Source organism: Pseudopipra pipra, chromosome 3 (assembly GCF_036250125.1).
Source record: "Pseudopipra pipra isolate bDixPip1 chromosome 3, bDixPip1.hap1, whole genome shotgun sequence".
Classification (NCBI taxonomy): Eukaryota; Metazoa; Chordata; class Aves; order Passeriformes; family Pipridae; genus Pseudopipra; species Pseudopipra pipra.
This window is the reverse complement of record NC_087551.1, coordinates 63,229,998-63,257,207: the sequence shown is the minus strand read 5'-3', so window position 1 is coordinate 63,257,207 and position 27,210 is coordinate 63,229,998. Positions and strand designations below refer to the sequence as shown.

The 27,210-nt window shown below is 38.7% G+C and overlaps 1 protein-coding gene across 7 annotated transcripts in view; it reads left to right on the top strand.

Annotated features, from left to right (window-relative positions):
- Positions 1-26,555, top strand: part of TPD52L1 (TPD52 like 1) — a 140,018-nt gene extending 113,463 nt beyond the window's left edge. For 6 of the 7 annotated variants that reach the window (XM_064649608.1, XM_064649606.1, XM_064649607.1 and 3 more), the window contains 6 exons: positions 106-254; positions 9,941-10,042; positions 16,561-16,575; positions 19,233-19,271; positions 20,959-21,019; positions 24,743-26,555. In XM_064649608.1, coding sequence (XP_064505678.1) covers positions 106-254; positions 9,941-10,042; positions 16,561-16,575; positions 19,233-19,271; positions 20,959-21,019; positions 24,743-24,874 — 498 coding nt within the window. In that variant the 3' untranslated portion in view covers positions 24,875-26,555. The remainder of the gene's footprint in view (positions 1-105; positions 255-9,940; positions 10,043-16,560; positions 16,576-19,232; positions 19,272-20,958; positions 21,020-24,742) is intronic. The other variant, XM_064649605.1, reaches the window with a different exon arrangement.
- Positions 26,556-27,210: the final 655 nt, after the last annotated feature.

The window sequence follows — 27,210 nt, the reverse complement described above, 5'->3', positions numbered from 1 at the left end:
AACCACAAGTTTATGTGAGATTCATTTAACCTCCTAACATCACGTGTGTTTATCATTCTGTGGGAACAGGCTAACACCTTTCTCCTCCCCATTTTTTTCTCTCAGCTAGAGGATGAAATTTCAACTTTGCGGCAAGTGCTAGCAGCCAAAGAGAAGCACCTGGTGGAAATTAAACAAAAGCTTGGCATAAGTCTGATGAATGAACTGAAGCAGAACTTTAGCAAAAGCTGGCATGATGTGCAGACAACTTCCGCGTGAGTACTGATCTTGACACTTACACATATGAACATACCATGTTCCTCTCAAACTTTTTGGGCTGAATTAATAGCAAGATTGGTAGAAAGAACCACCCACCTTTCATCAAGTGCTGTCTGAAAAGTCATTTGATATTTTTTTTCCTTTTCATTTGACAACTGAATTTGACACTTAAGGAGAAGCAAGAGTGAGCTGCTCCACAACTGAGCTGATCTGAGAGTTGACAGCAAGGCAGGCAGGGCAGTGGCATCACCCATGAAGGAGCAATCCCACAGTATCTGAACAAAGAGAGCAGAACAGGTCCAGTGACAGTAAAGAGGGTCAAGCCAAGAGTTCAGATCTACCATCTGTATTGATGAGCCAGGTCCAAGGTCAAGCCAGGGAGTCAAATCTATGAGTTCAAGATCGATGAGGTACCCATAGAGGCATACCGGTAATATGACTTGGGCTTAAATGCAATCTAAGCTTTTGTGTAGCTCCAAAGTGAAGGGAAGATGTGCTTAACAAAACTTCTCCCAACTCTTTCTTTCATGGCACTTTGATCACAGTCTCACCCAAGGTTGCACAGTTGTGCAGTGTCAGAGGTAGCCTGCAGCCAGACTCAGGGGAGTGGTGGGGGGAAGCATTTGCAGTGTCTCTTGGTGCATTCAAGGCACTAGCAGAGACTTGAAAAAATATATTAAAATGTATGGTTTTGCATTAAAATAATTTTTCTTTGTATTTTCATGGGAAGTCAAAAGAGGCATAAACTCCTTAATAGAAAATGTAGTTTGTATGTCTCCTATCTCTAACTTTTGGACAAGTTTCTCATCTAAGTCCTGTTTCTCATGACATGTCATTAGCAGGAGCATCAATGCTGGCTTGGTGAGCATGTATGACCTGTGCTAGGAGAGGGTAGTTTAGAAACACTAAACTTTAGAAGAGAAGAGGGGAACAAAAACACCTGAGCTAGAGTTACTGGGAGACACTAGCAACATTTTGAAACAAAAACTTTCATTTTTTACTTGAAATTTGGTAGCAAATTCCAAGATAGCTTTTCATTTTTCCTTCATGACATTGACATTTTCCACAAGGATAGACTTAGGAGACTTTGTCAGTATGGTAGCTGCTACTTTTTATTTGAGATGATTTTCAGAAACAGCAAGCCATTAGGTGATAAGTGTCCAGAAATAGTTATGTGGAACTGAGCAGCAGGAGCCCATCTGTGCCCCTGAAAATTCTTATGTTCATGGTCCCACTGCTATGTAATTCTGGCTGACACTCATGCCAGTACACTGATGCCAGTACAAATCATGGTAATCCAGCATTCATAAGAATGAATGTGTTAAGTAACAGAGGTGATTCATTGTTGCTGTACCAAAATAGCAATGGAATAGTATTACTCACCAAGATTCTCTGATTTAGGAAGGAAGAAAGGCTGTTTTAAAAAATAAAAGTTCAAAATATTTACATGCCTGCAAATTTTGTTTTCATTTAGCTGCTGTGTTTCTCTGTAAATTAAACCCACTTTAAGCTCTCCATTTAGGGATGGATTCTTAGGGTTAGAGTGGACTTAGAGGCAGAGGGGTGGACTTCTCTCAGCAACAGTTCTGTAAAGTGTTTTTGATCCCTAGTTAGGACTCAGGACCTAACTCACAGGATGGATGCCACCTGTAATGACTAAATTTTAACTTGAGATTCTGACTATTGTAAAGCATTTACATTTTAAATGGATGGCCACAGGTAGCTTAGGAGTTAGGCTGAGCATGCTCGACATGTAGATGTCAGAAATTATCATTAAAGGATTGCTACGATAAAAAAGAGAGAAAAAAAACCCAAAGGTAGTAGTTTTCAAACTGAGGATGGATAGACATCAGTGGGCTGATGTTCTCCATAGACTGGAGGTTGTGTTAGGCTTGACATACAGTTTAGTACAGTCTGTTTCTTTTCTATTCCTTTATGGCTTAGGGTATGCAAAAGCAATTCTAACTACCTCTGGTAAGACGTTACATTTGCAACAATAATGTGCAGCTTTTTCTGTGCCAGAACAGCTTTTTTTTTTTTTAAAATCAGCTTTATTTTTCTATAAGGAAAAGCTGTAATGTTACTTGCATTTTCCAACCTTTTATAAAAGGCACCTGGAAGCCATTCATTTTTTATGACCAGCATCATTATGCATTTTTCAAATTCCTTGTTGATTTCCTATATTATTCTTCACTGCATTGATTTTTAGTATAATCTATGTGTTTGGGGGAGGCAGGGAGTTCTACTATAGAGGAGATCAGTATCTAGAGAGCAAATGATTGCCTTGAGTTTAATTTGCTTTCACAGTGGTAAGGCATTCAACTGGAATGACTTCCCACACACACCTTTTTAATGATTGGGTTTTCAGTGAATAGGGGTGGGTGGATATTCAGATAGCTTTTAGCAATGCAGGTTTTTTATATTTTAAAAATAGGTAATTAATTTTTATTTAGATGCTAGAAGCAGGGTAAGAAGAGGGACTAAGGAAAGAGGTCCGCAAGATACCTTGGCCTTTGCTTAGTATATATGGTGTAGCCATGCTCAGCTCTGTCCCTCAGCTTTTAATTTGGTGGTCTTCTGTACTTCTTTGGAAAAAGACATAAGATATTATAGTCCTGTCCTCTTGGGAGATACTTCAGTACTATTGAGTTTCTAAAGAGCAGTTGTATCTGTAAAATTACCCACAAATAACCTCACTCCAGCCTAATAGTTCCCAGAAGCTCCTTGGTCATTCTTTCTTGAAATGTTATCAGCTGTTAAAAGACATAAGCCTCCTCTATTTTAAATGGTTAATCTCTTTGGAGTCTTTTTAGGAAAGTTTCAGTGTTGCTCTGCTGTGACCTGTAGTACTTAATTGAGATTTGGGACAAGAGCATTCAACATGGACTTGGCCTTTTCCCCCAGAGGCAGAATAAAGATCTATTCATTGACTACTGGTTGAACTATGTGAGCAAAGTTAGTTCTGCTAATAGGTAACTGGAGGACAATTGCATGGGTTTCCACAAACAGTTGGAACCTAATATTTTATAGTTCAAATTTCTGCCAGGTGATAAGAAAATAGAAAGTATTAGTTACGCTGCATGTGTTTTAGGCTTACAATCTACAGTACATGCAGTCTTTATTATATAACTTTAAATATATAGTAATGTGTTCCATAGGTTCAGAATTCTCTTAGGAAGCCAGATATAACTTGTGGACAACCACAGTCCTACTGTGACTTCTAGGAATTAAGTATACTATGTTCCCACACACATACTTCTTATGAGTGGTAGTAAAAGAAATGTGGGTGTTTCCGTTCTCTGCAATGTGTAATCACCTTTTGATGTTTTCTTTACTAAATTTTTAAGTAAATGTATCAGTTGTGTAAGTGAAGAAATTGCATGTTGACTTTAGCAAGTACGTTACCTGTGTGCGAGCCCGTGCTATATGGAAGTAAAGGGAGCTTTGGGTCCAATCAGGCAATGTTCGTGCCATCTTCAAAGATAATTGTTTTGCTGCTTTTCCACATGTATCTCTGTCCTTGAATTTGGAAGGGTGGAGTCACAAGGTTGGAGAAAGGACTTGGAGCAGTTAACTTAGTCTGTTCTCATTGTTCCTTTTCCAGCAGATGTATGTCCATTTGTTTGCACCAGGACCTTCAGCTAATTGGAAGCTCTGTAGCAAGGTCAGGTGGTCTATTCCAAATGTTTGTTTGTCAGGGAAAAGCCCCCTGTAATTATAATTGTGGAACAGAAAATATATACGTGTATTATAGTTATCTGTATATGTGTATATGTAACAGTAAGGATGGGAAGGGAGGCCTGAATGTAAATTGGAACCTTTGAAATGACAAGGATTAATAATATCCAGGAAAGTGTCAGTGGAAAGGGGATGAAGGAAAGGGAAGTGAGAAATGGAGGGAAAAAGAAAAAACTGAAATGAAGGAGAAGGAAAGAGAAAGAAGGAAAAGGAAATTAAAGGGGAAAAGGAAAGGAGGAGGAAAAGGAAGGGAAAAGAAAAGAAAGGGAGAGGGAGGAAAAGGAGAAAGAAAGGGGAAGAAAGGAAAAGGAAGGCTGACATAGGTTTAGTCTGCATAATTTTGTTAATCTAATGTACAATACAGAGCCCATAGACAGTGTTATTGGCATAGTTTAAGGTGTGAAGAGCTGTGAAGTTTTGGCCTTGAATGTCTTAAGATCATCTGTGCTTAAGCCAATAACCTGGAGAGTAACTGTACCACAACTGCTACTTTTTCCCCCACTCTATGCTGCATTGCACAAATAATGCTTTTCACACAACTGTATCCCCATTTTTTCCCAAGTGTTTGAAGATTACAGTGCAGAACAGCCCAGAATGTTTGTCACCTTTGTCTGGCACCTTTTCTGACCTGTGACTCTCTCCAGCCAGCTGAACAGTCATCTCTTGTGTGCTGCACACAGATTTCTGGCTGCAGCCTGCAGAGGTTCAGTTTCTGCAGTTCTGCCCTTCCATCTGTGGGAGAGGGACTACCTGGGGCATACCTCCTTTGATTTAGTCATATGTACCCATCCAAGTGCCATTACAGTTTCAGTTAATTCTTAACATACCTATCAGTGGGAAGGATGTCAAAAAAAGTACATTTGGTTTTGAAGTTGGAATGAATTTCAAGAGGGTACTAAAAAAAAAAAGAAACCAACCAAAAAAAACCAAACAAAACAGCTCACAGCAGTTTAGAGTTCATTTGTGGGTAAAATAGCAATATGAATAGAGAATGTTTTATGTACACGTTATCTGTCATTCATATATGCATTTATCTCATTTGAGCATTAGCACAGTTTAGTTAATGCTGAGCCCCACTTCTCCTAGAAAATCAACAGAAAAATAGTTTTCTAGCTGAGAGTTTCTCAGATATCCAGATGCTTTACATTGATTCCAGAAAAGCCATTCTTAAGCTGACTAATGGTTTGAAAACTGAAAAGAAACAAGCTCTATAGGGCATGGCTTGTGCTACCAGGCTCTGCTCTACTGTATGGTTTTGTTGTTAATTGTTTGCATTCTGTGACATCTTATGTAAGCTTTATCACAGACAAGCGTTTCTCAAGTGAATTAATTTTACCAGCAAGCATTGATGGAGAGGCACAATGACAAATGTGCAGATCTACTAATTTTACAGAAGCTGAATTTTAATTCTTTATAATTTACTGTAGTGGGTCAAATGTGCAGCTTGCCATGCAAAATATAAATATTACATGTATAGCCTACTTCTGTTAGCAGTTCATGTGTTGCACCTATGAAGGAAGGTTAGATTTAACTCGGCCACATGAAGGGCAATTCTGTAATGAGTTGAGATGAGTGTGACTGTCCTGTCTTATCCTGCAGATGATAGTCATTTAAATGTCTAGTTCTCTGACCTCTCTATATGGCTGCCACCTGGCTACACTCTTTATGAAGCATTATTTCCTTCACATGTTGTGTTTTATGACACAGTCTCTCCTTACATTTGCTTCCACTGGCTGTAAAAATCAGCTAGTGAGACATGGTTGTCACGGGATAGTATAAACTAAATGTAGTATATGAAACTGTCAGGTGAAAACGCAGTCAAAATATGCTGCAAATCTACTTTGTCTAATTAGTATGTTACAGCACTGGAGATGTGAGTTATGTCTAAAACTTCTTTTAAATGTGTTGGGTATATTATCAGAGTATAACTTCAATATCAGCATATTTTGTGATAACCTGTAATAATCCATTTTATAAACAATTGCTTCTTTTAAAGAAATACCCTATTTTAAAAACAAAATTATAATCAGAAGTTGATAGATTAAATTCATAGTTCAGTGTCATATATAAAGGAAGCATTCAAATGTTCACAGGTGAGTGTATTTACAAGTTTGTAATTGTGACAGCAGTTGACATATTTGTTTAATCCTTTGTGTCTACCAAATACATTATAAATATTTACTGATAAGCGCTAAGTGAAAGCATGGAATATGATCCTTGTTAACCACTGCCAGCAATTCTTCTGTGCTATAGAGTATGTTCAGGTGCCGCAAAATCAGAGAAAGCCTTCCTCCTCTAACTGAATAAATCAAGTAGCCTATTTCTACTTTTACTAATGCTACTGGGTACCTGGAATAATGCTGATAAACTCAGGGAGGTTAAGGTGCCTTTGTATTAGTGTAAGAAAAGCGTAGACCCTAATGATGTTTTTGTGTAAAAATGCCTGCCGTGGGTTGGATTGAAGGTGCTATTTCTTGAATATCCTAAATTATCTGAGTTTGTTTGTGCTGGAGCATTTCTGCCTATAAGGTTTAGGGGTCACTGGTCTAATTTCAGCTGCTGGTTGACTGACTGCTGAGTTGCTTGCTGTCACCTGTTCTGATGCACTGGGTGGTCAGTACTCACCTGCTGATTGCCAGCAGTGGCTGCTCACAGGATGAGAGTGTGTAGACAACTTAGCATGCATAGCATTTGGTGGTGTAAGGAGGACTTAAGCCATACATACAGCACTTTTTCCAATTAGTAAGTGTTTGTAGGTCTTACCTAGAATATCCAACTTTATTTCTGCTCATAAAGATTTCTGAAAATTATGTAAGCTGTTCAGTGCATTGAAACAAAACTGTTTTGTCTTACATGACATAATGAAAACTGCTGGGTCAGATAATTTATGCTACATATAACTGCGAATATTCCCAGATGTGAAAGAGAATATGTTGAAGAGATCATTGTTACCAGAGTGTTTGGAGAGCCATCAAATGGATGCTGTAAATATGACGTAACTACAAGGATAAAAATATCTGAGCCAGAATACTGTGCATCATATATCAAAATGTCAATGCAAAGTATAACTAACTACAGTGAGGCAATGTGCTCTGTGGAAAGATAATTTATTTATGAAGAAGGCATAGTGATATGCATAATGGTGGAGAGGAGGGAATGGAGGGGGCTTGATTTTTAAGCTATCTATCAGCGAGCTCTACTGAGATGCAAATTGCTCCTTCTTGTCTCTGCTGACAGGTACTGTATGTTGTACTCCATTTTCACCTTTGTTATTTTATTGTTTTTTAAAGCTCATCTTCAGCATTGCTGAAGGGAGGAGTAGTTCATATCAAAGGTCATTTTTGATGAAGTTGGTGCTGAAAAAAGACTAGTTGTGTAATAGTTTTAGCTGGATTTATGCTCTTATGTAATGTCAGAAGTATTAGGAACACAAATGCAGTCTCCATGTCTTCCTTGCTAGTGGAAATACTGGAGGATGTTGGGTTTACAGGATTTGCAGAGAACACAATATTGTTGGAATACCAAAATCGGTGTCATTTCAGCCAATTCCCAGGCGGTGTATTCTGACCAACGTAATGTTCAGAAATACGTAGGGGACTCTAATGTTTCTCAGTGAAATTTGAGTCTGTCTGCTGTATGTGGCATTTGGAACTGTTTCTCTTAACGGTTTTACACAGTGTGAAGAACTTGTGGAAGAAAGGTAAGACATGGAGATATTTTATCATAAAGTTAAATATGCCTATCAATAAATTTAACTCCAAGGTGTCATTTCAAAAAATCATTTCAGAAGGATATCTACAAAGTATTTTACTATGTGCATTCAACCTATACATAAATAGGTTGTTTTACAAATGATCTTTTAGACCTGGAAGTCAAGTCTTTGCCTTCATTTTGTCATCGGCAAAATTCCACTTGTGCTGAATGGTTTAGGAAACTTCGCTGTCAGCAAACTGTCTAAGACTTGTATGCCACAGGCATTAGAGTATTTGATTTTTATTTTTTTTGTAGGCAACTCTTATCAAAAAGCTACATGCATATAGTTTGACATAAGTATCATTAATATCTTTTTTAGGGTCTCATCCCATTCTAGTTTATATGAGAGTATATCTACTGTCAGCAAGAGAATGACAGAGCTGTTAAACTAGTTACGCTAGAGAAAGAGGCCTCAGTGAAATAAGAGCATTGCAATTCTTGCTATGTCCAGGGACAGACTGGCAAAGAAGAAGTGAGATCTGGTGAAAACAACCTTTCCCATCTTCTCTGTATTTTATCAGGATAAACAAAACAGGCATAACCACTGCTCCTTCCTTCCTAGTTGTAATATGTGCTCCTGTCAGTGTTGCCATGTTTTAGCCCTTGTTGGCATTCAATGTTGTACCTTTGTTTGATTCTGCTTATCTAACTGGAGATTCCTAGGGAATTGGTACCCTAGTCTTCAGCTGCTCCCTGTAGATTGCCTTGTTAGTGAAGACAGAGACAAGTACATTCATAGAAGGAGCCCTTTCACTTGGCAGTTTTAGAACTTGTTAGGCCAGTAGGATGTAAGAAATACTGTGGCTTAGGACCATAAAATCAAAGTATATTGTCTGAAAGACCAGAGCATTACTTGACATCTGCCATCCAACCTGTGGTTTGTAAAACACAGTCCTGAACAGAGGACTTTCAGCAACAGCTACTGCTGGAGCTAAAAGGACATGACATAAAATGTGATGTGCCATGCTGCAAACGTTAATCTTGTTTTCCCTCCTGCCTCCACAAATTCATATTGCTTTCATATACATAAAAGTAAGAAGAAAATACTCTGTTGCAGGAATTATGCAGTGGGATTTTTTTTTAATCAATCTCCAGTGTATTTTGGTACATGTTTGCAGTTCTATGGTTTTTGTTCAAAGGAGAATTAGAACCAGTAGAGTTGTATTTCTGAATTTTTCACTATCATTTCTTCAGTTCTTGTCTGCCAACACACACCACAGGATACAAGACTGATTATAATGTGCTCTCCTTTTGTTACTAGGTCAGTACTTCTAATTCTGAGCTTGTCTGCGTCACTGGGAGTATCAGATAATTTACTCAGAAGAAAGGCTCTGACATGCTGAGAGTTGGTTTAGTCAGCAGAATAGCATCTGTGCAGAAAAGCTTATTGATTCCTCTAAGAGAGAACTTTACCGAAGGGTCTGTGTGGGTCAGAGCATGTATTCTGAAACAGTAATTAAGGTGATTCTGTGTTTGAATCTGTATGCTATAACTGAAATTAGTAACTTCTAAGAGAATTCAATCCCAACAATATACATTCATTGTCTAGGTCTTTTCATCTTTCTTTCTATGTCCTTCCCCAAACCTTCTTCCTTTAAAGAAATTTTAAAAAATAAAAAAAGGAAACTTGTAGCATATAAAAACAGATTTGATCATTTTTTTTCCAATGTGAAATATCACAGAATCATTTTGAAGTGCATTTGTTAAATGTACCTAATATGTATACACTTGGAAGAGCAGAGTTGTATTTGTCCTGATTCTTTTCTGTGCTCCAGATAACAGATTTTGCCACGAGGTCAGTGTGTGCTGTAAGAATGCTTATTTGATGTAAGTGTGATTTTACGTAAACCGAAGTTGTATCAAACAGGTATTCAACAAATCGCCATATTCTGCTTTTAAACAGCATGTGCTGGCCCATCTGGGGGATGTTACTTGCCAGTGGGAAAGACACAGCAAAGGATTGCTCTGGGAGAGCGTTTTGCTCATATGAGGATCAAACTGCACTTGGGAAGCAGTGCAGAAGTGGGCTTCCTCACCATTTGTTTTGTGCTACAGTTACCTTGTTTCTTAACCCTTCAGTGTTTGGGACTTTAAGATGTGGAAATAAGGGAAAAGGGAATTAATTGCATGGGATTCTAGTTGCTCTCTTTTAATACTTACCACTGTTTCTGTTTTGTTGTTTTGTTTTCAGTTACAAGAAAACACATGAGACCCTGAGCCATGCAGGACAAAAAGCAACAGCAGCTATCAGTAATGTAGGAACAGCTATCAGCAAGAAGTTTGGAGATATGAGGTATAGGCATCTGCTGCTTCTCTGGCCTTATTTTGAGAACAAAATGTATAAATGATTTGTCAGCTCTTCTTTTACTTCTACGTTAGTGTTTTACGGGTTCAAGTAGTTTGTAGTCTTGAGTATTTTGCAGCATTCATGTTTTTAACTGAAAAGAAGGTATAATGATGAATGAAGATGTAATTTTTATTAGAGTCCTGGTTGGTTTGTTTGTTTGTTTTTTAAAGTACGGTTGGAAATCCCTTTGAAATAACTTTGCAAGCTCAAGGAAATATACAAGTAAAATGGAACAAAAAATTGCTGTTATATCTTTATTAACCCAGTTTTATTCATACATGGACTCTGGAGAAAAATATCATCTGAAGAAAAGAAGCCTGCCTAGGAGCTGCTTGTGAAAAGATAAAAAAATATTTTAGGCTATTTTTTGTCATTTTTTTCGAAGTGTACTGCAAAATTTTGTTCTGAAGTTGTATAAAAATAGATACGATGGAAGTAACAGGAGTTGAGGTCAGTACAAGAACTGTCACTTAAATGCAACTTCAGTGTCAAGCTTTATATGTTGATGTGGCTTTTAAAATGTTGATCTTAAAAGTCCCTCAGCATGAGAGCAGAAATTGTACACTGTAAACCAGCACTCCAGTTTTCATTAGGTAGCAAGATTACAGAACTTCTTGAGTGTTTGAAGAAGTTGGTTTTCTTTTTTGTGATGAAATAAATGGACATGGGTAACTCTGCAATGTATTGTTTGAGCTGCAGAATTAGAGTCTCATTTATTAGAGATATTGGTATATATTCACTTTTTTGTCATTTTGTATTCTGTGAGGTAACCATATCCTAAGACCTGTGTGTGCTGCAAATGGCTGAAGCATGGTTCTTGGCAGCTAAAACTTCTTTTTCCGCTTTTTTAATTTTAATCTGAATCTTAAGCTATCTTTAGAGTCTCCCCTTTATACCTACCTTTTACATGCAGTTTAATAAACCCTTTACAGAAGTGCTGCTGTTTTTATAGGTGAAAATAAAAAGGAAAATCTTCATCATGATATGATCAGCTTTACAGTGTCTTTTTCCACACTGCAGTTCAAAATGGAAATTTAGTGCATGACTTGCAACCAGGGTATCAACATAACTAAGAATTTTTGACTTGATGCAGTTAAACATTCATGGGTAGTATATGCCTATCAAAGGCTATAAGAATAGCCTCTTGTAAAAAGAGGCATGCAATTGTGTTTTCCTGTTACATTTTTTTTAGCATTCAGCAATCTGAGAGCTGAAAACTTTCTAAAACATAGATTTGAGCTTTCATTTAAAAGTTTTTAAGATTTTTCTTAATTAGTTTATCTTTATTTAGAATTTATTTTAATTTGTATGAGCTTTTGACATTCATAACATCTCATGTCTCCCCAGATGAATAGGCAGTTATGTGGTAAAGTGTGTGGTGTGTTTGTTCGCTCATTCATTCCCTATTTGGAGTCTCCCTGATGTCTTTCTTTTGATGCCTTCTGGCTCTTCCATTATGAGAAACAGTGAGTGAGTCCTTCTTCTGTCCTTCATGTCAGTCATTATTTCCTGTGGTTTTATTTTATTTCACTTCAGTTCCCTCTTTCCAGGCTCCAGTTGTATGAGTCACTTTCACAAGCCTTTTTGCTACCTTTGTATATTCTTTCTGCCTTCCATGCATTTATAGTTGTATTCTATGTTTTTGAGAAGTGCATGAGATGTGTGTGATGCATGTGTTCCCTGTTTCATTTTCTGTTCATTCCGAGCACTTTCTCTTGTAAAAAAGACAAGCCTACAGCTTAGCAAACAGGTGCTGTTGCTGTTTCCATACTTTAGACCCTACAGCAGTGACCAGAGTTGGTGTGCAAATACCTTAAGTGCTGGCTCTTGATCACGAAGGGAAGGATGACTTTAACAGTTCAAGATTTCTTAGTTCCTGTTACTTATGCTTCGCACAGGGTGTGAGATTAACTGCAAAGGCAGAAATGTCTTCACTGAAATAGAGCATGTTTATCCTTTATTATTTCCTCTAATTAATCACTGTTACCAAATGCCTTTGTCATTATAAATGACACTCATCCCCTTGGAAATCATCCTTCTGACTAGCACTCGGAGGGCAGATGGAAGGTATTTATCCCATTAGCCCTTTAGCCAAGGGCTCAAGGCAGAGGCTGAGTCCATAGGCACTTTGATTAATCAAGAAGCTGGTTTATTATAGCTTTCTTTGATTGAAATTTTTTTCTTGAACCTGGTTGAGAATTCTTCAAGAAAATATGAACTAGCAACACTGCCTTTTTTGTGGACACTTACTGTTTTCAGTTGAGTTTTCAGTTAGGAGAGTTTTCTTGGCACTTGATGAAGAAGCAAGTGGTCTAGCCAGATTCCCAATAGTTATAGAAAGAGTGGCATGACTTGGGCCTTCTGCATCTGCTGAACATCCTAAATCTGGAGTGATGGTCAGTATGCTTCCCTCAGCAACAAAGGTGGCCTAAGATTTTGGCTCAGCTTGGGCAGATGCAGTTCTGTGTGGGGTCACACTGTAAACCTTATCACTTACATAACCTGGTTTTAAAAATCTTCCCCCTCCCTTTCCAATCCCAGTTGTGTTTGTGGGAGTTAACTGTAAAGAGGCAGGAATTTTCTGTGTCATTGTTTACTTGCTTTTTTTGCTAATCCAAATAATTTTATTTCAGTGATCTAGTATATGGATTATCACCACCCCCTCCCATAATGCCGATTTAAACAAACATCAGACTCTAGCTTAATTCTCTTGGTTAGGCATTAAGGCTGATAGTCACCAATGGCACCCAGATGCAAATCCCTGTTCTGCTTTCATTCAGAGCAGACACTTGAAACTGATTTCTAAAATCCAGATGTCATCATAATTCCCAGTATGTTCAGCAGTCTTACCCCCTGCCTGTGGCGATGGTGATTTTGAAAGGGTTTGTAGTCAGCCTGACTAAATACTGAAGCCTGCCTTCTTTATGAAACAAAACTCTACTTTCTATGTTGCCTGCTATGTCAACTGTACAGAGCACTACATGAAGCATATTTCTGTTCTGAAGACGCTGTATGTTAATTTTCACCTTGTATTATCTCTAAAAATATTACTAAGACATCATATAACAGCAACAGGCCAGATAGATTCCTCCAAATGTGCTATTCTGCTGTGTTAGCATTCAAGAAGATAAAATCTACAAGAAAGAAAAATGAGAAAATTCTGTGTCTGAAAGAACAGAGATGCCGCCTTTGGGGACCAAGTGCTTTTCATGCAGTTGCTGGGCTTCTCTTTCATCCCCACCCTGGCTTTCAGGTGTCACAACTCTCTAATTCATTTTGTGCATGAATAATCAGTAGCATTTTACATTTTCTGAATTTTTTATTAGTGCTTGTAAGGTCTATTTGCAGTCATAATGCATCCTATCCTAAATATTATCATGTTACTAGAAATACCAGAAATGCATATAAAGACAGTGTACTGATACTTTTGCTTTAGGATACAAACCAGACACTAGCAATGTAGCTGAGGTAATAGATCCTTTATGAATAGCTCTTGTGATTAGTTATATGCCATCAAGATTTTTTGTTGCTTCTCCACCTCCAGCTCATATTGTCTCCTTTAATATTTTTCTGACATGGAAGGCAAAGGGGAAGAGTGGGGTCTCGGGTCACTTACAAGGCAGTAGTATGGGCTCAGATGTCTCAATATTAAAGTTATTATGCTGACATTTTAACATGGCTTTTGCTACGTAGAGCACAGATGTGATAAGAGTTGAGGGTCTTTATCCCTTTCCCCTTTACGTACTGCTAAAGTTTGGATCTTTTCATGCAGTACTGTTGGACCGCTCTCCAGCCATCTGTGTGGATCTAAGTTTCATCCCTGCTGATGACCTTTTTAGAAACAAGTTGTGATACCAAGTGGGAGACTTTCTGGTTTTTGGTTTGCTTTAAAAGAAATAAAAAAAAGGGGGAAAAAAAGGAAACTACTTACACTACTATGTGCACACTACCACATACATTGCTACTACTCAAGTAAATGTATTTAAAGATTAAGGTAACAAAGGCATGCATGCAATTTAGGATGTCAGCAGTTGTACTGCCTATAGAGGCTTCATTCAGCTGTCTCATACATTTTCTTTAATTACATGATCACACAGACCCCTTTCAAATTCAGTGCCTGGGATGAGCCAGCTCTCAAGATGAATGAAGATAATATAATGCCTCATTCCTGCCAGGAGTTGGAAGGCACATGTGGAAAGAGACAAAAGACTGCAGGGAGGGAGAGCCTGGGGGCATGACTGTGCCCCTCAGAGATGACAGGAATCAGCACAGAAGGCACGAGGCTCCAGAGGGATGGAGTAAGGCAAAGTTCATCCCTCTGGCAAGGGGCAAGGAAAGTTCTGGGAAATACAAAGCAGATACTGGGAGAATGCATTAACCTGTTATTTTCTAAGGATCTAGAAGATAGCATGAAGACAAAAACATAAAAGGGTTTGTCAAGAACAATTATCTTGAACTGACAGCACCTGTCATAGCTGATAGATGGGAGGCAGGAGATGTCATAGAGCTTGACTTTGATAAGGCTGTCTGTACTGTTTTTGCAGAACTGGAGAAATACAGCTTAGGTGATATTGCTTTAGCAGGAAGAGAGCATAGGGAGTTGAAAATTATATCCAAAGAATAGGTCTCAGTAGCTCACCATAATGCAGGATTTTGCAGGCATCTGTCCTGAGCCTATTAATTATCAGCATTTTCATCACTGGGTTAGATGAGAGCATCACAATGGCATCACTTTGAATTCCCATATGAGTGCAGTGGCAGAGTATGCAAGCACTTTAGACACCAGGATTAGAATTCCACATTTATTCAATGTAGGAAAGTATAAGGTGCTTTATTGACAGATAGGAAAAAAAATCAACAAAATCAGAGATGGGGAGCGCTGACCAGCCAGCTTTGCAGAGAAGGGCCTAGCAAATGCTAGGCTGGAGGCTCACATGTGCAGCTGAACAGGGGTTATTTCTGAAGGCTATGAAATCTCTCTCATGTAACATTTTTAGAAGCAGGTTGGGCCAATATCAATTGGTGATGGCTCAGGTATAATTTGTTTTAGCGCTTTGGGAATTGAGTTTTGCTGTGCCTTTATTGTTGTGCCTTTTGGAGCTCTTGGTTGTGGTTTGTGGTGATGGTGGAGGTTTTGCACAACCTTTTACGATTTCTGTGATCTAAGGATGTTCTGGGCACTTAAAACTGTTGCTGGAACTGAATTCCTTCAGGTACTGTAGCTGTCATGCTCAAAACTACCATTCTTAAACCTTTCTGTCTTTGATAACCTTATACAGGAAATAGTAATACTGTCTTGCTTCAGAACATAATTTCATAAGCATTTCTTTTGCTGATCGGTGAGGCATTGTTTTCTCTCATTTCTACTGACACCCGTTCATTTGTGCCGGTTTTTAGTGGTTTGCAGTAACAGATTTCCTTATCATATGGCTGTGTAAGTATCTGTATTAGCATGGAGAAGAGGGTGGCTGTTGCTGAGAGGCAGCAGGTAGTCAAAGGAGGCTGTATATGGCAACAGTATTACTTAAGCTGGTCTAAGCAGAACTGTTACAAAGATAAACCCATGACTGTTGAAGAAGCACCAGTATACATCATGATATGTATAACCCTGTAAATAAGCCTGAATAAATCAATACTTTTCTTTGGAGGAAGGAATGAATGTTGTGCAGTAAATAATGCATCACACCACACATTCAGAAAGGATGTGAGAAATAAGTATTGAAGAGATGTTCATTAAGTGTGCACCATCTATCTGGCTCACTGTATGAGACAAGTGTTCCCTTGAAGTGGTCTGTAATTAAAGACTACATCAGTAACATGGATGAAGAGAGGCTGTCTGCCTCATCATGTCTCAACTTTGGAACATTAACGACATCCTTTGAATATTGCATATCAGTGTGCCTTTCCCAGTTCTGCTGCCTTAATTAAGTTTCTTGTGAGCTGGAACACAGTGTCAAAGTGTTTCAAATATTGTTTTCAACACAAGTCTTTTAGAAAATGTCATTTTAGGAATTAAAAGCCCTTATTTTTTCCCAGCCTTCTTAACTGAGAGATGATTAAGAAATCCAGTGGGGAAAAAAAGACATTTGCTATTGACATACATGTACAGTTCCAGTACACCTATATTGTAATAATATTAAGGTAGGATATGGGTAGGGAAACCAGTTAACATTGTTTAAATCTGATCTAATAAGAGAACACAAAACTTAGCAGACAATACTTCTGTTATCCAATCCATACAGAATAGGTGACTGCATAGTGAAGGACTGTGTGAAAATTTTTGCTTTGAAGGGATCTTAACTGATTCACATTCTAGTGTGAATTCCAGCATCAAGATTTGAATGCAAATTATTTTATTTTTCTCCTTGGGCAGTTTGACATGTCACAGATATATATGTATATATTTGTTCCTTTTTCCTATTACTTTTAACTCTTGCTTTTCTTTCCTTGTGCATCCACCACAGATCACATTCAATTAGGTAAGAAACATTACTCTCCTTGAATACTGCCTCTGTATTTGCCAGGATTTGTTTTATGGACTGTAAGGCAGTAACCTCTTTCCTTTTAGCATCATTATATAGGATAAAAGCATATGCTACTTAAAGTGTAATGCTTTATTTTTACAGCACAGTGAATATAACAAGAAATGGACTGGACGAAGTGTTTGCCTTGAGTATATTAGTCTGAAATTCAAATAATGAATGTGTTCAAAAGATGTTGGTCTTGGGAAAACCTATTTATACATAATCGCATTCTCTCAACCATCATTTTCTGTCAGAGGTTGGAACAAAAGCAACAAACAGTAAAAATTCTATTCAGCTGAATTTTAGAAAGATTTTATAAAGTATTTAATTACCTCCTCTTCAATGAAGCAAAAGTATCTTTGCCATGACTCTTGAGTCCTGGCAAAATTTCCAGTAGTAGGCCAAGTTCTGAACATGATAACAGAGTTCTTTATATTTAGAGTTTGAACTTATTGATTCTGTAATGCACTTCAATATATGATGAATAAGAAAACAATTTTATGTGTACTCAAAGATTCTATAAGTAGTCTGGCTTTACGTCAGGTCACCCTGCAGAAAGGCTGAACAGCCCTGAATCCCCTCCCCGTCCCTCTGGCCTTCTAGTGACTTCAGTGTACGGGAGAGCCCAAGAATATTTTTTCCATTCAGCTAAATTATCCTAACATGGACTCTTACTTCCCTGAGAAAACTTCAAAACGTGGCACAGATTGACCTTCCTATCTCACTCTGACATGAAACCAAAATGTAATGTTAAGCGACCTTTGTCATGAAGGATCTCTGTTCTCTGCCCTAATCACCATCACAGACATGTATGTCTTTAAAAAAATCCTTATTGTTTTAGGCTTCTCCTAAAAGAAGATATTGCCACTGTTTCTATAACCTGCATCCACTTTAGAGAAATTAAAAGATGAACTCAATAAATAAATATTGTGCAATTTGCACTTAATATTTGGATTGTCTGTCATGTCCATCTCTCATCTGTGTGAATTTAATTTGGCAGAATGTAGTCTTCTTACTTAAATCTTCATATTTGGAATGTTTGCTATTAGAAGAGGAGCAGCCTATGCTGAAATACTTCCAAACTCTATTTTTGCCTATTTGTCATATGTTGCAAGACTAAAAAGGCAAGCATGCTTGTTTAATTTAACTAGGATTGTTAAAGATTTGCTGCACTTGTGAAATGTTTGGGCTAATCTTTCATAACTCTTAAAAATTATATGCAAAATTGAACATGAAACATTTGCGTTGACTGCTGTCTGTTCTCGTCAATCTGAGCTTAGCAGAAGCCTTAAAATATACACAACAGCAAACATTTCATATTAGATCTCTTTCACTTGCTTGCCAAATAGTTCTTCCTTCCCTTCCCCACCCCCGTTTCTGAATCTTTAATCTGGAGAAAAAATCTGTATGTGGACTCAATGCTGCTCTGAATTTGTACAGTTTAGAAAATACACATATACTGTTTGTATGAGAGCTTTCATTTTTTAATGCTATAATCATGCTTTATGTGCAGCCAAATGTTAGTGGCTCTTTAAGTAAAGCTCTCACTGTTCTCAATCAGACCAGGCTGCAGCTGTCAGTCAACACTGAAAGTGTCAATGCATGGATTTTTGAAAAAAGACATACTCCTGCAGCACACACTTTACCTAAAATGCTCAGATCTAAATGTGCTTATGGAAAGTTCTTAAATCTTAAATAAAGATTCTTATTTGGAATAGGCTTGATGCTTCCCAGCAGTGGGGAACAGGTGATGATGTGACAGCAGAGTTGGTTTTGATGGCTCAGGTGGGAGAATTTGGTTAATGTAAGTCAAGCAGTTAGTGTGGGTGGTCATCTGCAAGTTTAAAGGTGTGCAAGATGATTTGACGCAGAGGCTCCATCCTCTGCTTGCAACCTTCCAATGCTCTTGCTGCTGGGAAGTCTGAGGAGGGAAGTGTCATAAGGAAAGCTGGATGAGAGCTGTGGAAAACAGCTTCCTACCTTTGGTAAAATTGAGGGGTGAAGGAGGAGGTGAAACATCTGAGAGAGATGTGGACAACTGAGAGTGCTGCCTCTCTTGTTGAAGGTAGCTGTTTAGGTATCCAGTTGTGCAGGAGCCTGTTCAAATTGGGAGTCAGCACTGGCTGTTTAGACTGTATATGTTGCATGTGCAGCAAAGGCAATTGCCTGCTCACCTACTGCCTTTAGCCAGCTCTGTGGATGTTCACAAACCAGAGGTGTGCTCCACTTGCCCAACACAGAGCTCATCCCCTGTCACTTTGAGTCACAGGGATGGCTCTCTGTTCCACTCTCACATGTTGTGTTGTCTCTCTAGATAGCAGGGGCCCGTGCCATTTAAATGGATATCTCCAGGAACTGTTTTGCATAATTGTTTTGAGCCCCATTGCTAGTCAGTTGACATGAGAATGAGGTAGCAAGATCTTTAGTGCTGAGAGTGAGCTGGAGTTCACAAGTGAGTTTGACAAGCTGTTGCCATCAGGAGAGGAAGAAAACCAGCACTCTTGAAAATATGTATATGTACATTTAAAGTTGATTAAAAAAAATATATTATAATCATGTTAGAAATTGGATTTTACAGCTTTTTTTCTTTATTTTTTACCTTTGTCCTACAGCTACTCTATTCGCCATTCCATAAGCATGCCTGCAATGAGGTAATATGCTACCCATATTCTGTTGCTATGATAATGTTCAGCAGTGTAATTAAGGGGGATTTGCATACTTTGATCCTGATCCTGCAGTTTTTAGTTAGATGAATAGTCTCACTTCAGTCAATTGAGGTTATTCATGTAGATGAGGGCTGCAGGACAGGCCATCTGTTTTGTTTTTTTTTTATTTTAATTGTATTAAATGTGTAATCTCTTGTACAAGCCTTTGAGTAAATGAAGTAGTTCTGAGATATATTTGAGTAGCTGATTGTTATCAGGTTTGTATTACTGAATCTGAAATTCAGTTGTTTTGCTGTCTGTAGAACATTGTTCAAAGCCCATTAATGTCAGAGATGCTTTCCACTCGAACAGGCTTTGGATCATGCTCCTATGGAGGGATTTTACGAGTGCTTTCATATTTTAATGGCTATAATCGTGCTTTACTTGATTGCAGCCCAATATTGACGTCTGTTCAAGTAAAGCTCTGACTATTTTGCAATAAAATTAGAATCCAGCTTTCTTTTTACTCCTTTGGCCTGTAAATATATGAATATCCCCCCTCCTTGCCAAGCATGTGGGAAAAACAAATCTCCTAACTATATGATGGATGCTAATTCATTCAGCTTCAACAGGTGAATAGTTTAAGACAAGCATTCACCCACTGATGTAACCTATGGGTCAAATGCAAGTCATAAAACTCAGTTTCTCTCTCCTTTTGACCCTTCTTGCCCTATGAAAAATTTGTCATCTAACTAACAGAAACAAAATCTACATCATTTTTCCAACTGGCTTTTGTTTTCCCTTTCCTTAAATTAAGGTCATTTTAACTTAGCCTGATGAGGGATATGATGCAAATGTATTTGCAGAAATAGGAACTGTGCTGGACATCAGCATCTGAGCTGCAGAGCCTTCACTAATTATGAAGCACAATGTATGGAGCACTATAATTGAGCTCTCAGGTGTCAAGCGAGGAGCAGAGAACCAGAAGGTCCCCTTTACCCACTACAGATTTGCCCAAGTCCTTTGTGCTGGCTGAACACAGAGAAAAGCTTAGCTTTGTCAGAGAGGCACCTTAGGCACAGAGTCTCCCTGAAGTCGTTGTCTTTGAAAGCAGCAGGATACATCTGCAGTCACAAAGTTACAGTGGGGGGGGTAAGGATTCCTCAAAGACATTTGGGACCCACTTCGTATGTAGTTCTAATCTCCTTTTTCTCATCCTCAGGACATTAAACTTGTCATCTTTTTAATAATGTAGGTTACAAACTTGCTCATCAGCTGAAAAAAAAATGTTCATTTGTTTACAGCAACAACACAAATGGATAAAGCTACAACAAAAATGATAAAACCATAGAAATGCAGCTCTACAGCCAGCATTCTAAGGCTGTTCATCTGAGAGCATGACAAATGTATCACAGAGTAGGCAGGCCAGTGACCATTTGTTTTCCATTACTAGGCAGGTTCTGCTTTTGCAAATTTGTAGCTAAAAAATACTCATCCAATTATCGTGATTGGATTTAACTGACAGAGCACAAGTTGAGTGTTCATAGCTTTTAAGCCTATAGCCCTGTGCTGCCAGGCAGCCTTCATTCTGTCCTGGCATTGTTGCCTGGTAAGAACTGATCATATTGTGGCGTTATCCCATGATGTTTGCAACTGACTCTTTTTCCTTCCTTCAACTTTTTTTTTTCTGTAGGAATTCTCCAACTTTCAAATCATTTGAGGAGAAGGTTGAAACCACTGTCACAAGCCTTAAGGTAAAGGTTAGGGGCAGAGTTACATGGCTGTGTGTGTTAAAGTGTGACACCTTAGTTGTCCCTATCATTTATACAGGAGACCAGTTGAATTTGCTGTTCCATCAAGAATTTCATGGAACTGCAAGAGCACTAATGGAGAATGAAAGCAATACGGAGAATGAAAGCAATATGCAAAGAAACTGCCTTTCTCTGCTTTGTTAGTAAGAAATTATTTCTTTTGCCTGCCAAAGTGAGCAAGTGGTCTCAGAAATGCCAAAAACAGTGGTGAGAGCTGTCGTGTAACTCAGGTGTGATTGATACTACCCTCTTAGCAGCTCTTAACCACTAAGCCACTAAGTCTTTCTTTGTCTGCAGGTGTATTTCCTTTAAAATTTAAATGTTTTATCAGGATTTAAAATTTCAAAACTATATTGACATATTTGCTGCAGGAGAGGAACATCTAATGGCAAAGTTACCAGGCAGCACTAGTTAAGGCTCTTACTCAGCAGGGCAGAGCGTGGCAAATTTGCAGTTAGCTAATCTTTGCTGAATGGTGAGGCACAAAGGGGCAACATGAGGGTTTGTCTCCTAATGGTTCTTGTTGATCAGATAAAGTCAAGTGTGTTCATAACATGGCATTTTACTTGGCTGTGATAGAATGCTTTATCATTTTCAGATTTTGAGTGTTCATGTTTATTTAGTGATAGATTGTTCTGACAACTTTAGGTCATGATGGTGTAGGGCAATTTCATCTTCGTTGCACTGTGTCAGAGAAGGAACAGTCATCTCAGTTTCACAGGTGGGAGGCAGCATCCCAGGAAAGACTGTGTCTAGGAGGAGGAGCTAGAACAGAACTCAGACCCCCAGAGCCTGTATACGCTTTCCTATTCTTTTTACTTTAGCTGCAAATGCATTTTATAGTCACCCTTACTGTAGGAGGAATCATTCATGCAGTGGGGTGCATCAACTCAGAAGATGTGAATTCCTGTCTCCTGCAGTCAAGCCTATTGCTTGCATATATCACTTTATGTTCCTTCTACTTCTACCCATTGATATAAGGGATGCAGCTCACTGGAACACCTGAAGTCTGAAATATTTTGGGTTGGTTGGTTGTTTTTTTTTTGGGGGGGGGGGGGGGTCCCCCATTTTTCACCAGCAGGAGAAGTGCAGCACTTTTTGTATCCATTTAGTCACTAAACCTACTCTTGGGGCTTCCAGTAGTACTTCTAGCTTTCAAGTTTGCATCTAGACTACTCTAGACTCCAGAAATCCATACTTCCTACACATAGGCCAACCTTTGAGAGAGAGAGCTTAACACCTTGCTTTCAGGGATAAAGGACAAATGTGAGTGATGTTCTTTCTGCATCAGAGGAGGGGTTGTCTGTTTCCATTCACCTCAGTGTGATTCAGAAAAGGTCAGTTCAAACTACACAGCTCTGAAGACCATTTCCTCTCAGTGTTTGTCTTGAGGAGGCAGAACTTACTCTGTTGATTAAGCAAAGGTGTTCTAGAGGAGACTATTTGTCAGGTCAGCTCAGCCTGATGTGTTCAGAGTGCTCTTAGATCATCCTTTAAGGAATCTCTAATTAAGAAGGACAGTACAGTAAGTTTTGAGTCTGAAATAATTCACTGTCCATTGGCAAACCCACTAGCATTTTCTGAAATATTTTCTGTCTGTTTTCTCATTCTTTCTTTCATTTCCTTGTGCAAATGGGGAAGCTGGAGTTATGGACCTAGGGTGCCACCAGTATAGACTGTGGACAAATGGGAATGTCTCAGCACTGTTCTTCCTTTTGCCTGCCTCTTTTCCAAGCCTTGTAAGATTAGGAGGACTGAGGGATGGGGGGAGAAATCATGTGGTTCCTCTTCAATTCTAGGATCCTGTTGTGGTCTGAAAAAGTGGAGAACTTCCCAGAGAGGCTTCTAAAGAAAAAGGACAGCAGCAGTCTTATCATGTCCCTCGCACCTCCTGTATTAGCCAAAACTGACGTTCAGATTTCATACATTTAGAAGTCAAATTTAAAAATAAATTTGATTTGCTCTTGGAGTTTGGTTGTGGGTTGCAGCTTTCTTGGGAGAATATATTAGTTCAGTTTCCCCTGGTAATCAAACAGCATCTGGGTGCCTCATTCTTTTCAGCTTTTCTGAAAATCTGAACACAGGTGAATTAAATGTTTGCATAAACACTGGGGTACTGGCCAGTGAAGTGACTTTCCTCATTCTTGGTTCTGGATGGAAGTGTAGGCAGAAAAGCAAATGAAAGAAAAAGAAAATGAAATTGCATTAATGTTTCTTATTTTGAGGTGTCCAAATCTAAATGCACGTTATCTGAGTCATTTGAAGCAGTGCAGGAATAGTTTACTTTCACAATCACCCTGATTAGTCTGAATCAACGTTCTTTTGAGAATTTTAATTGGCAAATAAAAGTCATGAGCCTTGCCATAAAAACTTAATACTAGCTTTACTAGGCAGTAGCTGCCTTTTTGCTGGAAATTCTGGGCCCACCAGCATTTTACAATACATGTATTTCATATTGCTGTTTGCAAAAATCAGTGATGGACCGACACCTTCTGAAACTAGACTGGATACAGATTTTTACCTCTTGAGATGGGAACTTTTAATCAGTGACTCAAACTGTCAGAGCAAATATCAAGCCCACTACTACCTTATTTTATTTCAAGCTAGGCAAACTGCTGAGCTAGCTAAAGAAACAAAGGATTACATAGGATTAACCCTTTGGAAACTTAGGACACAAAGTTCATTTAATTAAAATAACCTTCTTGAGCATTCAGTGGCTGACAGGCTCGAAAAATGACAGCTTGCCTTTAAGTCCTGCTACAATTCTAGGACGGAGTACAGAGTTTTGCCCTATTTTCAGACTCGAGTCAACTTTGAGTGGGCATATCAGCAAGCCAAGCCACAAAAGAACATTTTCTTACCAAGACAACCTAGTCAAAACAGCTTTGTCTCTTCGTCACATTGGCTTGGCCATTTCCAAATCTTTAGATAAAGCTTTGTCTTTGTTAGGAAAACTCTTTTTCAGAGATTAGGTTTTACTGGTTTTTATTTTTACTACATTTACAAATTCAGTGACCTGAAGCATTCTGGAAGTAGATGTGCGAGCACGTTGTCATATATTTCATTAATGTAATTTGATATCTCTTCAACACCTTCCTCAATGAAAATGCTGCAGGCAGTTTGATATATCAATATCTATGTAGCTGCAAGTGCCTGAAGGGAGACAAGCTGATGGGTTTGTTCTTTGGTTACTACATTCCTTCTGCTGTCCAAAATCCCAGTACGGTTTATGTATTTTGCGAGAAGGTGTGTTACCATTGCAGGCGGATGGGCCACTTAGCAAATGAACCAGTTCATTTTAATACCCATCTCTTATCCAGGCTTCATAGAACTGGAAAAAAACAGTGAAACCAGTGTGAGCTACTCACACTGGGTTTAGTGGTAGGGTCTAGGATTCTGCTTGGTATCTGCTTAGGGACTGGTTCCCTTAAGTGTTATGAGACATGCCACTGGCAGATTTTACAATGGTAGCCTAGTTTAGAAATTGGGGGAGGAAAGAATTTGCTTTATTTGACTGTTTTTGTAGCTGTTGTTCTAAGAAAAAACATCCTACGTGTTCTCTGCCTGAACAGTTCCCAGCCCTCCATGACCATGGGGTGGAATGCAAATGGGACTTGCTTCAATGTGAACAGAAGAACTTTCTGTTTTCTGTTTGCCTTGTTTCAGACCAAGGTTGGTGGGACAAGCCACACAGGAGGCAGTTTTGAAGAAGTTCTCAGCTCTACAGCCCATGCCAGCGCTCAGAGCTCTCTTGCTGGTACCCGACTTCCTGAGAGTGAAGAAGAGCTTCAGTGTTAAGCTTCAGGCCCTCCTGAGCCCCACATACTTCTCTTCAGAGACTTGCCCAGACGGTGATTTGCAACCTTCTCTCACCACACAACTTGTGCAACAAGGTTTTGTCAGCTTTGGAAAACTGCCTCCCTGGCCTTGTGTTGGAGAAATGTTTCCTCTCCCTTTTTCTGTTTTAGATGGGCCGTTTTAGCGCCAGGTACTTTGTACATCATCGAAACCACACACCAGTCATTGGCTATAATGCACTAAATTCTGTGTTAAGTGACTAACATAGTTTTCATTTTCACATGACTTCCCTCCAACAGTCTCCCAGTTCCTGTTTCTTTTCTCTTTTAGTTTACTCTTTTGTATGTGTTGGTTTCTGGATCCCCTCTCAGTGCCACATCAGACAGATGGACCTAGAGCTGTGCTAAGCTTTCAGCTGCCAGCAGCAGCCCATACACCAGCTGTCTACCAGCCATACCAGGTGCCCTTTGTTCAGGAGTTTCAGGACATGATCTGTTTCCTAACAGAATTAAAATCACTTATTGTCACAAAAAATTTTTTCTCCTTCAGTGGTACAGTCTGGCATTGTCTTCCACCTGTTAATCAGCAGATCTAAGGACAGGAAGAGACCCCCAGTTATTCATGCAGAAACTGAACTGATCACAGCTCTGGATTCAAGATGGTCACTGTGGCTGGAAAAGTTTCAGTTTAGAAATATGTACCATTGCTCGCTCTCTGTGGTTTGGTAAGGCTTGACACTATAAGTTAATTACAAAATCAAGTGGAGCAGAGGAAACCTCTAATATTTTTGCCTCCATATCTTACCCTCAAAAATAAGGAAAGTATTTATGAGCTTCAGTCAAGCTACAGCCTTAAGTGAAAGAATACAAACCCAACAACTGGCTTCAGATGTGCCATAGGTTAGAGAGCCCATGCCTTCAGGCCACGTTTCAGAGCTGCTAGGATAGACCCTGTCATCTCACAATATACCGGATGAGTAAAAACTTTACTTCACTCTTGGTGTCAAATTTTGTCATGCTTCGCTCTGGGACAAAATTCCACCAACTCCGTTATCTCTGCTCAGTCACCAAGAGCCAGGCATCTCTCAGCTTTGATTCAGCATGCTTTCTTGCATTCTTCTAACATTTTTTCTAAGGAAAGAGCAGCACGTTTGTGACACTATCTGGCTGTCTAGTGAGCACGTGTCAGTATGCATGTTGCATTATTAAGTTCACCAGATTGAGGAGAGCACAATGTTATCAATAAACAAGATGGAAAAGAGCCTGGCTACTTTGAAAATGGATGCATTTTTTGAGCATACGCCAAAGCTTCAAATGAGTGTTAGTGAGTTTGACATTACAGACTGCTTAAAATTTTGTGAGAAAACTTGGCTTTAAGTGATTTTCTTTTCCTGTGTGGCTTTTGGTAGTTTTTACAAAGTTGAAAGTCTTTTTGTAATGTTCTACTGGACATAAGTTTAACTTTGGACATTTATATCACATGCCTCTTTAGTGTGATTTTTAGCATGGAAGCAAATCTAATTATGCTTTTCTAGTATTCTTGTGACAATTTTCTAGCTTATTTTATGTGGGTTTTTGCATAAATGTGAATTTATTTAAAATGTAAGCTATTAATTGTCTAGTTTGTGTAAATGAAGTTCTTGATATTCTTATTAAAAATAAATTTCTCTCTTACTCTTTTACCCTTTGTGATGTTTTAGTTCTGTGTTTACTAGTAGTACTGAGCAACCTGGTCTGGTGGGAGGTGTCCCTGCCCATGGCAGGGGGGAGTTGGAACTAGATGGTCTTAAAAGTCCCTTCCAACCCAAACCATTCTATGATTCTGTGATTACTGTGCATCTATAAGCCTTGCTATTTCATGGAAGAATATCAAGGTAAGTTGCATGAACATAATCTGCTATTTTTACTTACAGTTTTTAAAATCTGTTCAGTTTCTTCTGGGCCTGAAATTCCCCATGAAAAATCTGGGGCCCAAGTTTTGAAAATTCTGAGGTTCAATGGAGAAACATACTTGAACTAAGTTCAATAAAAGTGAAATGCATGGCAGAAAACATCTAGGTCTAAAACCACTGACCTTTTGAACAGGGCCAGCAGCCAAACCAAGCTCAAAACATGGAGTCCAAACACTGTTGGGACACTATTTAGACCTCATTTTATTTATTTATGTATGTATGTATACACATTAAAAATACTTCTGGGGAGCAGTAAATTGCATTTAATTGGATTCATTAAGAGCATAATTTCAGTAGTGCTAGTGGAGGTAGGCTGGCCAGGCAAGCTTCACTTCAATAAAAATTCTTAAATGTTACTGTCATGACAGCAGCTGCCACTAGGTGT